Source organism: Panicum virgatum, chromosome 9K, assembly GCF_016808335.1.
Source record: "Panicum virgatum strain AP13 chromosome 9K, P.virgatum_v5, whole genome shotgun sequence".
Lineage (NCBI taxonomy): Eukaryota > Viridiplantae > Streptophyta > Magnoliopsida > Poales > Poaceae > Panicum > Panicum virgatum.
In genome coordinates, this window is record NC_053144.1 from 57,782,842 (window position 1) to 57,797,079 (window position 14,238).

General features: G+C 53.0%; 1 protein-coding gene across 1 annotated transcript; it reads right to left on the reverse strand.

Annotated features, from left to right (window-relative positions):
- Positions 1–6,689: 6,689 nt before the first annotated feature.
- LOC120652675 (sex determination protein tasselseed-2-like) lies at positions 6,690–8,144 on the reverse strand. The gene is made up of 3 exons (XM_039930560.1): positions 7,888–8,144; positions 6,867–7,744; positions 6,690–6,794 (listed from the first exon to the last, which is right to left on the reverse strand). The coding sequence occupies exons 1-2, from the start codon at positions 8,046–8,048 to the stop codon at positions 6,904–6,906; spliced, it is 1,002 nt and encodes a 333-aa protein (XP_039786494.1). The 5' UTR covers positions 8,049–8,144; the 3' UTR covers positions 6,690–6,794; positions 6,867–6,903.
- Positions 8,145–14,238: the final 6,094 nt, after the last annotated feature.

Consider the following 14,238-nt stretch of genomic DNA (forward strand, 5'->3'; position numbering starts at 1 on the left):
TAAGACGCGGCGCGCCCACACGTGTGCAGCCTGCTTGCTGAATCGGACGATTGGGCTCGTGCGTACGTACTGCGCAGAGATATGGGGACGTCGAAGAATCCGTCTCCTTTCGAGTTTTGCGCGTGCAGCGGACCTGTTTTTTTTTTCTTTCATTTTTTGCGTTCTTCTAGATAGCGCGTTGGGGGTGGCTGTCATCTGGCCAAGGGATGATCCTCCATAAGAAGTTCAGATTTCGTGCCTTGTTTAATTGTTTTAACGGGTTTTGTATTCCATGCTAGCCAAACAGGACGAAAACGAGCAATTTGGCTGAGAAAACTATACAGCGCCCAGGATATGGCCGTCTGTTTTGGCCATGCAGGGAGCAGCACAAGTGCGGAACACGTGAGGAGAAGGGGCCGAATTTTTCAGACCACTTGTATACTCTTCAAACAGTATAGGTATTTTTTACGGCTGCGAGCTAGTGGAAGGTCTTCTCTCTCTACTCTGCTCCGGAACGTGGTGGGCCAAACCGGAGCTAGAACATGCAGTCCCGCGCTGGCCCAAAACAACGCCCTCTCTACCGGGAAGCGAAATATAAACCCCATCCTGCCGCTTAGGAACAAATAACTTTTTTTTTGAGAAACCAGGTTGTATTTCATTTATTTATATAACAAGCTACATTCCATTGTTTATAAAGACGTCCCTAGTAAAACTAAAATTACATATAGGTCCTTGTAAGCTCCACCTGGTCATCTTCATCAATGACGATCGGAGCCACCTCTACTGACAGATGAACACGCCGAGCTTGCAGCTTGAAGCCGGTCCCCATCTCGACGAAGAAGCTTTAAAGTTTTTTGACGCTGCAACGATTGGCGCATTGAAAGCTTCGATCTGCCCTTAGAACGTTGAACGCACAGGCAATATTTGACCGTCATTGGCCGTCGCATCGCCGAAAGCTCCAGGATCAACCGCCTCAAGCGACGCAGGCGACCCTGAGTCGTCGGCTGATAAAGCAACCCAAAAGGGGAAAAGACCGCGGCAGCGGGAAAGCAAACACCAACCCGATTTCTCGGACAAGTGGACAACATACCTCCAACCTGTGGTGCAGAAGAAGCCGCCAACATCATCGCCGTCGCCTTCATCCACATCATCATGGAGGGAAACTGGACTTCGCATCGGCAACACCGAAACGAAGGACACTAACCCTAACCTAGCAAGCCCTAAGGTAATAGGATAGGTAATATACATCGGCCATCGACCCCGCAGCCCCTCCTCATCTCCGACGCCGGAACAGCTGCCGGAGGCGAGGAGGCGCCGGTGGAATCGACGCCGAGAAGCTAATCGCCTCCTCTCCGCCTCGATATGCTGTAGCTAGAGGATAAGGACGGAAGGATCGAGAGCTGGCCGGCTATTACACAGGAACAAATAACTAAACGTAAAGCCCGTAGAATGGGTAAGCCCATGCAGGCAGGCCAAATTATAGCCCAGCAGTAGCAGGCCAGGCCACTTTCCGATTTATATCCAGCAGGCCTTGACCCTGAAACAAAATGAGACCCAAGTAGATCGGGGCTTCGTTTATCTCGGTCGGTTCGTGAGCTTCGATCCCTCTCCCACGGTTGACGGTCCCACTTACAACGAGTCCACGACAGTTCCTGTAGGCAGGCAGGCAGTAGGATGCACGTAGCATCGAGGCCCTCAGCTAGGCTGCCCTGGTTGCCAGTTCGGTTCTCCGCTCCTGTTTGGTCTCCTCAGGATGACCGGCAGGCAGCAAGGACACATGGCGGCAGAGAGGCACATGCTAATGCCTATTGGCTGTGTCCGTAAAATAGTAGTAAAAATGGTTACATCGAATACTGTAGCATATTGTAGCACTTTTTATTTGTTTGTGGTAATTGTTGTCCTATTATGACCTAACTAGACTCAAAAATTCGTCTCGTCGTGTACATCAAAACTATGCAATTAATTTTTTTATTTACCTACATTTAATACTCCATACATGAGATAAAAGATTTGATGTAATAGGTGAATAGTGAAGTTTGGAGAGATAATTTTTAGAACTAAACACAGCCATTGCTACAGCCTGATATGAAACTTAGCCATCGCAGTATCGCACGGCGCAAGCTGCACCCAGTCCATTGCCCCATCCTTCCGCGCCACTGGCCGGGCATTCGGGTTACCCGAAATTTTCGGGTCGGGTAGTTCGGGTTTTAGGAATTTCGGGTTTCCAAAAATAATACCCGAAATCAGTTGGGAAAAAGAAGAACCCGAAAATTCGGGTTCGGGTTCGGGTTTTACCCGAATTACCCGAAATTCTGGAACTCCACATATGCAGTATAAAATCAAATCAAATACACCCAACCATACATCCAGTTCACATGTCCAAACTGACAGTTCAAACGAAATTAACTAACACTTCACACGTCCAAACCGTAACAGTTCACACTTCACATATCACAATTAATAAACATAGTTTTGAAGCACACAAATCAAATCATAGATGAAAAAAACAAATCATTTCGGGTTGTTCGGGTATTTCGGGTACCGTGGCCCAATACTCGAACTACCCGTATTAATTTCGGGTACCGTGGGTTGGAACCCGAATTAGGATTCGGGTTTTTCGGGTTCGAACTTTTCGGGTTCGGGCTCGGATTTTTCGGGTTCGAGTATCGGATTTCGGGTTTTATGCCCAGCCATACGCGCCAGCACAAGCCGATCTCCCATTCTAACGCGGCACAAACGCCGGGCGCACGCACAGGTCCCGGCACGGCCGGGGGAGCTAGCTAGAGTGGACCCGCGTTTCTGTTCGGGGAGGGCCGGACCGGAGGGGGTCTCCTGCTGCCTCGCTGGCGAGCAGCCGCGCACTGCTCCATCGACATGGCAAGTAGGGGCCGGGGCAACGGGTGCTAGTAGGGGGGCGGGTCTACCGTCTACGCACCGCGCGCCTGAGCGACGTAGCGCGCCCCGTGTCCCTGCTGTGTCGGGCCGGGCGCTGTCACGTACCATCGGCGCGTACGGCCTGGGTCCACTCCGGCACTTCCACGCAGCCGGACGCCCAGACCGGATGATGTTACTGCTGCTCCAGTAAAACCAGTCGTAACTTGTGCCACCGAGCGAACTTTCAACTTGGCCGGAAGGGGCGCTCGTCCATTTCTCACCGCAGGATCACCTCCACTCGTCCGTTCTTCTCATGCCCGCGGCTGCTTCCTGGCTTCCTCTTCGGAAGCGACAGGTACCAGACAGGCTCGATCGTCTGCCATGACAGTCCCAGCTCGTTCCAGCGGCCTCTTCTTCCGTTCTTCTCGCAGCCTGGTCGTACATTAGAAACCAACGAAAGCCGCGCACGCACGCGCGGTGACAAATGCGCAACCAGCGCCCGAGCCGGAGATATTCACGGAGCGAAACGAAACAGGGTTCCACTCCGCGGACTCATCAGCGCGCGCCGGGCCAGCCGAACCGGCCCCGCACACTTCCGCAACGCCGTCCACTGGTCCAGGGTCCGATTCCGGCGCCGGCAAGCGGACAAGCGCACCAGCCTCCGCCGCTCCGCTTGTTCGGCAGCGCCACCGAAAATTTTTACCGCTCCGAGACCGAGTCCGAGTCTCCGGCGCGCGCGATCCTTGAGCGACGAGGCACTTGTACTGCTACCGCGCCGCACTTGCCCTGCTTTACCACCGCCGTCCTCGTCCAGGGGACGGACGCGCGCAGATTTGACGGCAGGGGAAGGAAGAAGAAAAAAAACTGTCGGCTGGCTCGGGCCTCGGGGGAAAGAAAAAAAAATCCCCGTCCGGCAGACTGCAGTAAACAGCTGTAAAAAAGCGTGCCGCCGTCGCGGAGCCCGATGTAGATCCCCTCGACAACAGCAACATTCTAACGCCGCGGTGGTAGAGCAAGTACGCCCCTGTCAGAGCGACAAATGTTCAGTTCTGGTTCGGCGCATCGCATCAAAGGGGGAGAGGCCAGCGATCCAGCGGGAATGGTTCGCCACGGAACCAGACCAATAGGGCGGAGACGACGGCCGGGTTCGCGCCGAACCGCGGCGACCAAAGCGCTGGCGGCCGGCGGCCGGCCTCCCCATTCCAGGCCTCGCTCCGGCGTTCCCGTGCTCGCGACCCCGGCCGAGACGACAGCGATTCTGGCGTCCCGGGGCGAGCCTGCCCGGGCGAGCGGCAAGGCATGCGTGCCCGGTCGCTTCTGTTCCCCGCCGGCGATGGCGGTAGGTCGTTGGATGGTTCGGTTACTTGCGCGGCCTGCGCACGCATTGGACCTACGGCTGCGGCTACGGATTCCAAAATGCCAAATTCGAAATCGCAAATTCTTGTCCTGTGGCAGTTGCTTCGAAGTATCTCACAACTATAGATAATATGCTCCATCTTTTCTTATCTTCCGAAAGCATTATTATTTTTTTCGTTTTTGCGGAGAAAAAATAGGGCCGCCGCTCGGTTAGAAGTACGCAAATGTGCAATTAGTGGAGGACATATTCCTAGCCGGATTGAGCGTGAACGGAGCAAGCTCGAGTCTCTTTCCCAAAGAAACGAATTATATGAAAGAAAAAACACAGGGCGATGGAAAAAACGCGCAAACAAAAACCCGGGGATACTTAGCCTTTAGCAGAAAGCCCGTTCGAACCCGACAAAAACTACTCAAATATTCTCTCCCTCAAGACATCCATATGGACACGGGGATAGAAAAATCGAGCGACTTTATTTCAAAAAAAAAATCGAGCGACATTCGACCTGTACAGGAAAAACAAGCGCGATTGTGCTCTGCCTGGTCATAAGATCGAGGCGATGCATCACCGTCTTGTCATGAGCACCTCATCGAGTGAATCAGCGACGGAGATGCCAAAGTGTTGTTTACGGGCGTCATGCATGGACCGCCATGCTCGTGACTTCTTTCCGAGCTTCCTGAAAGTGAAAGCTCTGGCCGGTCCACTGTCCACCAATGGGAGAGCATATATCTCCCCCCCCCCCCCCCACTATTTGTTGCGGTTAATAGCACATCTGTTTTGCATGCTCATGCAGACGCCGCGTTTCTTATCCCAACTGGAGGAAGAGGATCCAGTCCATCCCCTTTCCGACTTTCCGTTACCACGACGATATCTTTTTGTCTAGTGGCAAAAATTTGAAGTAAACCTTCTGTTTTTCCTTCCATTAGAGAACTCGTGTACCCTTTATATTCAAACCGTGGCAGGCTTCACAGCTTGCCTTTGTCTGGGCTGTGTGACTAGTCTAAACAGGGAAGCTTGAGCAAGATGTGCCGTACTAGTTCCAGCAGTACTGTCTCGCTGTATGTGGAAAAAAAGCCATCTCCGTCCATCTCATGCTCCGTACCAAATGCTCTGTCCCTCGAGCCGGAGTGCCGGACCCGTACCCATGCAACTCGCTCGCTCCCACATTAAACAGCACACACTTGCTTGTATCCTACTGCTCCGTTGTCTAGTGGCAAGGCGGGAGCGAACGGGATGGCGACGGCATGCCGAGCACATGCGCCCGCCATGCTCGGAGTCCTGTTGCCGCAGGCCGCGGCAGCGCTCAACGAAACCTGCGCGCGGCAGCGGCACGGCTGGCGTGTGCTTGTGTGACCAGAGAGGTCAGGCAAGAGCCATGCGCACTGGCTCCGGCGGCCAATTCCAAATGCTTCTTCGAACCCGTCTCGTTTGGTTTACTCCCTCGTCATTCCTTTAGAATTTTGATCTGTGGAAAGGAGAAAATTGTTACTGAAGCTGCGATGGATTCGTACTACCAGTTCTTCTCGCCTTCTCGGTTGACTGTGCCGTTGCCGGGTTTCTGCTGCTGCAGCCTACAGGTCGGTGGCTGGCTGGCTGCAGCGTCGGTCGCAGGCGTGTAGGCAGGTCTCGTGATCTCGTCAAAATCTGTGGCGCGCAGAGAGGACGACTTTGCCTTTGCGATTGCGCATATCTGAACTGCTGGAACATTAGTGGGAGCAGTTCGCTTCCCGGATCATGACAGGTGCAGTGACCGGGATCGCGTTGCGTACCGAGTCGAGGTCCCTACACCGTCGCGGATCTGGAGAAGCCCGCCGTTCGTTTTGTCCAAAAGTCTTCTTTTCTTTAAGCTACAAAGGGTTTCTTTCTTCTTGCCTTTTTCAGTTCTGCGACCGGAATCTGCTCTAGCACAAGAGTATCCTGTTCATCTTCGTCATGTACTCACGTAGTTCTGAAACCAAGTCACCGATTCCTCACGCATTTTTGTAGGGCTCTTTGGTCCGTTATTCTTCGTCTATATACATTATGAATCTATACATAGTACTATAGGAGTATATATATTTTCGACTTCCTGGATTCTTCAGATGTACTCGCTCGCGGATTGGCCGTCTGCGATACGCGAGCAGACAACTGGTGTGCTAGTGTTTCATGCCTACTGAACAGCTAGCCCAACAATTCAGCGCAAACACTCTCAAGTGGACCATAAACATGAGTTCCAATCCACAGTCCCAGGGCTCAAACTTTTCTATGAGTACTACAGTCCAATCGTACTTATGCTGTTGTAGTATTATCCTTTAATTTTGTTGGTCTTTTTCCACGTACATTGTCAGCTGCTGCCTGCTGCTTATGAATATTTCTACTGGTTTGGTACCACTACAGACAGCGACTGACTATTCAATCATCCAACTGGTTCCTCATTCACATGGCAGGACCACCAGGGGGAACCAATTCAATGACCACTAAAAATGCAAATGCAATGCTCAAATGTTCAAGCTCGACAATTGTTGTTGAATAAATCAACCGAATGAAATCACTTGGAGTACAGCTGCATCGGCTCCTAAATCAACAATCTTTTTTCCTCTCTCTCTCTCTCTCTCTCTCTCTCTCTCTCTCTCTCTCTCTCTCTCTCTCTCTCTCTCTCTCTCTCTCTCTCTCTCTCTCTAAGAACTAATTTGCACTGCAATGGGATGAAATCGCAGTCACAACCCGATGAGGTTTCTCGAGGTGGTGACGCCGCCGTCCACGACGAGATTGTGGCCGGAGATGTATCTGGACTCGTCGCTGGCCAGGAAAAGGACCGCCTCGGCGATGTCCCTGGGTCTCAGCGTGGTGCCCTTGAGCGTGGCGAGTCCCCTGACCACCTCCTCCATCTTCTCCACCTCCTCGTCGCTGGGAACGGTGATGTCGAGGTCGAGGTCGGCGTCGTCGGCGTCTCCGTGGCCCTGGCGCCAGGCGTTGATGAGCATGGGTGTGGCGACGCCGAAGGGGGAGACGCAGTTGACGCGGATGCCGTGCGCGCCGAGCTCGCAGGCGGCGTTCTTGGTGAGGCCGACGATGGCGTGCTTGGAGGCGGTGTAGGCGTGGGGCCCCAGGCCGCCGAGCACGCTGGCGACGCTGGCGACGGAGACGATGCTCCCCGCGCGGCGAGGCGCCATGGCGAGCGCCGCGTGCTTCATCCCGAGCGCGGCGCCCAGCGCGTTGACGCGGAGCACGCGGTCGAACTCGCCCGCGTCGAAGGAGAGGATGCTCTTGGCGGCGCGCGTCTGGCGGCCCAGCACCCCGGCGTTGTTGCAGTAGATGTCGAGGCGGCCGCCGTGGCGCGACAGCGCCCAGTCCACGGCCCGCTTGACGTCCTCCTCCACGGACACGTCGCAGCGCACGAAGCTGACCTGCGGGCCCAGCGCCGACGCCAGCGCCTCGCCCGCCGCGCCGTCGATGTCCGCGATCACCACCGGGGCCCCGTGCTTGGCGAACAGCCGCACGATGGCCTCGCCGATCCCCCGCGCGCCGCCGGTCACAATGGCCACCTTCCCCTCCAGCCTGCGCGACAAAAACAGGCCACCGGCATTAGCCACAAGAAGAACTCCAACAAACCCGGGGCGGGAGGGGGAGAGAAAAGGACGCGGCTGCTACTACTGGCCAAACAGGGCGAGAGACACCGAGGGGACAGAGCAGAGCAGTACCTCTTGGGCATGGGGGTGGGGGCGACGGCGGCGCCATTGCCGTCCCAGGCGTGGTGCGAGGGCGACATGGCGGGCTGGTGCGCGTGAGCCATCTCGGGGCGGAGGTCCAGGGTCGGCATGGCCGCCGCCGCCGCCGCATACGAGGCGAGGCTAGCGTGCATGTACCTGTCTCTCTCTCTCTCGGCAGCAGCTCACGCGGGGTACACAGGAAGCGTGTGCGTGTGCGTGTGCGTGTGCGGGCCGCGCTCCCTCTGCTGTGGCCTGTGGAGTGCTTCGCCGGACGGGGGCCCCTACTTATAGCGCCGGGGTGCGAGCGGGCTCGGCCTCTCTCTCTCTCTCTCTCTCGTGCGGTGCGCCCGTCGCGGCGGCACTGCACATTCGTGGAACGCGAGACGGAGACTGACCGGACAGAGCGAGGCGGCGCCCGTTGCCGTGAGCCCGCAAGCATATCCGTGGGCCAGACGCGCCGAGCTGGGGAGTTCGGTTCCGTGACGTCGGCGAGCGGGCCGGCTGGCCGGGTGATGCTGGCGGCTACGCGTCACATGGTCGGGCGCGGCGCTGCTTGCTTCGCTTGACCGCGCCGCGCGTGTGGGCGGCGGCAGCCAGGTCGGGTCGGCGCCCGCGGCGGAACGCGGGACGGGAGGGAGCCGCGCGCCGTGCTGGCTGGCCTCCGGCCCTCCAGCCAGGACAGGTGGATATCTGCGTGCTCGGACTGGAACTCGACCATCGACCGATCGACGAAGTTCTGTTCAGTTCTGGCGTGGAGTCCTCGCTTACCTCACGCGCGACCAGCTCGGATTGAACTCCGGGCTGAGCCAGGCAGACGAGTTGATCAGCAACAGCTGCTGACAATAAAGAAAAGTAAAGGAGCGGTGGACGAAGCGATCGGTCAGCAGCACTTGCCTTTTCGAACGGCTTGGTCAACTCCATGCTAAGGTCTTGTTCGGTTTTTTGAAGTGAAGGTCTTGCTCGGTTATATGGAGTTTATTACGGATGATAGGTACAACAGCATACCCGAATTTATTTTGGGTCGAAAACTAATTGCCACAAAATAGATTCATCGTAGATACAACAAAAGATCGAAATTGTCGCGGGTAGTTGCAATTAGCTAGTTCTCGACCTGGAATAAAATTCAGCTTCTTCTTATACCTATCATGAGTCTCTTGATGCACATATTCTCGATCCGGAATAAATTCCATGTAACCAAATATGACCTAAATGGATAGCCGGCTGCCTGTTCATACGAGGTCTCGACGTTACCGCAGACTGCAGTTGGGTAGGTGCCGACAGGAGGGCGTTAGTTCAACGATGCTAAATTGCTGATTGTGTGAGAACTCTTCTCGCGTACGTGGGGGGCTCGGTCTCCAGAGTCCAGAGGTCCAGTCGATCCAAGCTGTTTCGTCTTTGATCTCTTCTGAATATAGTACTAACACTGGAATAATGGTCTTCGATGGAAGTCAAATTTATAAGCGGGGTACGTGACTTGCTACGCAAAGGTGCTTCGTGGGGAGTTCTAGCTTCCCAAGACAACTAGGCAAGTGATTCGACTTGGACGTACCACGTACTAATTGATCTTCTATTCTGTGTCTACCATTGGTTCTTTGGCTTCCCTGCTCGTGACTGGAGATTACGCATTCATGTATGGCCACAACGCTTTTTGTACTACAGGATACCCTTGACAGTAGTTGACATTAGTGCTTAATTCCAACCCAAAAAACCAAACAGTCCCATCATACACACGGGTACGGACTAATCGTCGAACCAAGCCCATAGCAAACGATCGCAGCTGCCAAAACAAAAGTCAAAAGGAAAAAGGAAGCTCTCGCTCGTAGCAGCAGCCACGAAGCCTCCCCCTCATCTCCGGAGTCCGGAGCTGGAGCCTGGAAGAAGGCGCGAGGAAAAAAAACTCGGATCTGATTTGTTCTGCCCTTGCTTTTGGGTCCACACCTAAACAACTGACCAAATCTTGGCCTCACCTAAACCCCTTTGAATGGGCGACCTGATTGGGGTACCCATCAGCAGTGAAAAAGTGGTGACATCACTACTACAAAACAGGCCTTTGTTCCAAGCCATTTGTCCCGGCAGTCTTTGGGCCCGGGACAATATGTGGCTTTTGTCCCGGGCCCAACGGCTAGACGGGCCAACGGGGGAAATGGGCTTTTTGTCCCGATTGGAGCCACCAACCGGGATAAAAGGGTGGGTCTTTGGTCCCGGTTGGTGGCTCCAACTAGGACAAAAGGCTGCGCGGGCCTTTTGTCCTGGTTGATGACTCCACCCGGGACTAAAGAGGACTTTTTATCCCGGGTGAAGTCTCCACCCGGGACAAAAACTGCGTCCAACATTTATTAATCTCCACCGCTCACTTCCTCTCTTTCATCAGTCTCTTCTTCTCCCTCCCAAATCTCTCGGCCTGCTTCATTTCTCTCCGTGATCCATCTCCTTCCTCCCTCCCGCTCCCTCATCCCCTTCCTCCCTCCCTCCCTCCCTTAGCTTTTGCGGGCCTGCGGCGCGGGCGGGTGCCCGGCGAGCCGCAGGAGAAGCGGCCAGGCCCAGCGGCCCCGGCGCGGCCGGCTCTGGCCGGCTCCGGGGGGAGGCGCGGCCCGGATCTGGCCGGCTCCGGCGAGAGGCGCGGCCGGCTAGCCCCGGCGGCAGCAGCAGCTCGGCTCGGCCTCGGCGGGTGCCGGCGGGAGCGGTGCGTCCAAGCCGGCGGGGGCAGCTCCGCCAGGAGACAGCGGCCGGCGGCGCAGCGCTGAGCTTTGTTCTTTTTTTTTCCCAAATATGTATATGTGAGGAAATTGATTTGTGCATGATTTGTTCGTTGTTGTGATTGACTCATAGTTGTGATTGATTTTGAGATTATAATTGTCATTAAATTTTTGTGCATGAATCTGGTTCCCGCTCCGAGCTCCGGAACGCGGGAGCTAGCTAGCTTTTTTTTTGTTTGCCAAAATTTACATCGTTCCCGGTTCGGAAGGTGCCGGGACAAAAGGTTGAGACCTATTTGTCCCGGATGGCTTGTCCCGGTTGAAAAACCAGGACTAAAAGGGGTTGTAAACCGGGATAAATAAGCTGTTTTGTAGTAGTGCATGGTGCTCACGTCATCACGTTCCCGACAGGGAAGTGAGGTTAGTTTTGGGATTTTTTTTTACTTAATTACTGAGAGATACTTGTTCTGGGTATAAGATAGCTAAGTAGTAGCTCATCTAAAGATAGAATGTGATCGGGTTAGATGATGAGTGATCACAGATAATGTGCATCAGGGGCTTCTGTCGAGTTGCCTCTCTATAGCCTATACACTCCTGTCAGAAAACAAGGCATGCAACACTCGCGCACATTAAAGAATAAACCGTGGATATATATATGTTTACTGCATTATTACTCCCCCTCAAACGATCGAGTCCTGTACCCTTAGCTTAACTAATCAGGCATCCGAGCCAAAAAGAGTACAGTGTCCTGGGAGAAACGGAGAGGCCCAAATACACAGAAGTCATTAGGAGCAGGCCTGTAGACTAATGCAGCTCGCCGTCAGTTCCGATCGGGAGCTAGGGCTAGGGCTAGGCTATAGCCACGTTCCGGATGCAACCAAAAAGCTACGCCAAGCCATGCACGCTGCACGCATGGCCACGGGATCCGGCATTGTTAGGCCGGCCGCCGAGGAGGAGAGCTGGCTGGCAGCGGCAAGCGACGCAGCGGCCAGGTGGGTGGGGCGCCCGAGAGTCAAAATCAAAGGCCCCGGCCAGTAGGCCGGGGATTCCCCGATCATTGGCGCCTGAAAAGACAAAGCCGATGGGTGTTTACACTGCTTCTTGGAACTGCAGTGCAGGTGCACGGTCAGCATCCGATCATCTCGATCGTCATCTGCTAGCTGGTCCAGTCGGGATGATTGGCGTCACTGCGGCAAGACGTGTAAAGCGCAATTTTCTTTTTTGAGGAACTTGTATAGTACAGTTGTACACCGGCAATAATATACTGTTGCTAACTTTTTTTATTTTTGCATTTCTGTATGATTGGCGATACTTTCTGCCAGCACTTATCATCCAAAAACGGAGCCCGAACCCGCAAGAAAAAAAACAGAGACCAAAAAAATAAAGATGCAGAGATGTCTGGGGGAGAAGTAGAGTAGCTGGGGAACGGAAGATTGATCTAGCAGAATACTATGATCACCCCGTGTGAGCCACGACCTAATTAACAAGTAGATCTTCGGTGGATCTGTATCCCGAGTCGGTACTATAATACTGTACGATCAGATTTGATTTCACATATTGCAATCCAATCTAACACATCATCACTGAATGATTAGCTGGAGCACATAAAGTTGGCACGCAATTAATTTCGTGGCTGGCGCTGTTGTGACATGATAAAACAACGGGGGGCAGGAAAGATTTGAGAGGCACTGTATCATGATACTAACTAGGAGTATACTTAAGTTCAGTACACAAGCATCAAATCTTCATACCTGAATAATCACAATTCGGTAATGCTAACTACAAGACGTCGACGGCATCGGACGCTTCATTCTGCTTCCATCCCACCTATCCTTTCTTATAAACAAATCACTTTTTGTTCCCACGACGTGGCTTCTATCCATCCACACAATTGTACCGTACTTCATCTGCTTCCCCATCACCAGCTCCTCCATTGTCTGTACGTCTTGCCACCCAAAATCAGCGAAACGATCATTTTTTTTTTTTAAAAAAACGAGCATGAAGGAGCTTCCACTGGGAGACCCCGGCCTCCCTGTAGCAAGAGCGACAACAAATTTGAAACTGAAACCAAGCATCAACATCAGCTCTATTGCGCCTCATCAGCTGCTACTCCAGCGGCCGCGGGACATCTTCTTTATGGCCTCAATGTCATCAGGGATGCAAGCAGCTCACCATTATTCCCACTAACACAGATTTAGCTGTACGGAGGTACGTTGACGAGCGCAGCGGCGGTAAGTGTTGACTCTGGTTGGATGTTGCGATCGTTGATTTATTTGTGATGTTGCAAAGGGGTGATTCGGTCATGGTAATTTTCTTTTGATGTTGCAGCTCGTATTTTTAGATGCTGCAGTATGAGTTTTTGGATGCTGTGTGAAACATGGTGGAATAGAGATGGTTGATAGAATAGAAGAGTGAAACAGTATTTCTATGACCCTGGATCTGGATCTGACAGTCCGAACGACGCTAGCAGCGCCGATTACTATTTTATCTTACCTACAACTACCGGGGCCCGTGAAAAAACAGCTAATGTTTAGATAGGCAATGAGAGGCACATTGAAATATTAAAGAGCAGCAAACTGTTTCAGCTTTTACCTAGACGAAATATGTTTGTTGGGATAATAGGAATTGGTTCAGTAAGTTCGAACTTCCCCTGAATCTTTGATGTGCCTATCCGATGATAGATTCATTGAACCGAGGGTGGGTGGGGGGGGGGGGGGGGGGTTGAGGGGGGCGCATTATGTGCATATGTGTATTGCTATCCGGGAAAAGCTATAAAGACTGACATTATTTATATACGAGATAAATTGGTCTCTTGTCTCTACATCAGTGGTGAGCCACATTCATGCCTGGGTACTCCTAGGAATACCCAACTTTTTCTACACCAAGCCAAGTATACGTCAAACATGTACACATGCTTCTTATGTATTACCTATCGAAATATTCTAATACAATCAATTGACCATATTTTGACCATTTATAAGTACATATATGACAGGCTTGTGATTAATTAGTCTTAGATTTTGTTTTTGTATCCATCTTGCATCAAGGTCAAACTATATGGAACAAATAATACATAAGAATGAAACATTTTCAAAACATGGGTGGAACTTTTATTTTAGGGTGCTTAAAACATAGCATTTCTCTGTATAAAGATACTATAGTGGGCCACTTGTAAGACTCTCAAAAGAATTTATGATGATTCTAATCCTTAATAATTGTCTTGTAATGGTCCTTTGGAACAACATCCACCTGGGGATCGAGGCACACTGGGATCTATGGATCCATTTGTTCCGCGGCGAGCTCTTCATCGAGAACATGCGGGGCCAGTCGAAGAGGTTCGCTCACGCCGGCGGTCTAATGCTTCACTTGCGCCCAACCCGGAGGAATTTGTACATCCCCAACAGGATGACGACGAACAATGCCGGGTTGACCCGAGGGTGGTTTTACCTGCGCAACTTCGGCAACCGGCTCCCGGCGTTCACCAACAAGGTGCTCCAGGAGAGGCCGGAGAAGTGGGACTGGGGGGTATCGCCCCCACCGCATCAGGCCAGGCTCGAGGTGCTCACCAACGCGTTGCGGCATCTGGCGAGGAGGGGGTTGACGGCGGCAGCCTTCAACGTGAACTTTCACCGGCAGAGGGTGATTC

Coding starts and splice junctions, on each gene's coding strand:
- LOC120652675 (XM_039930560.1), bottom strand. CDS start 8,048: ATGCACGCTAGCCTCGCCTCGTATGCGGCGGCGGCGGCGGCCATGCCG. Junction 7,745..7,887: donor CCCACCCCCATGCCCAAGAG/GTACTGCTCTGC, acceptor TTTGTCGCGCAG/GCTGGAGGGGAAGGTGGCCA.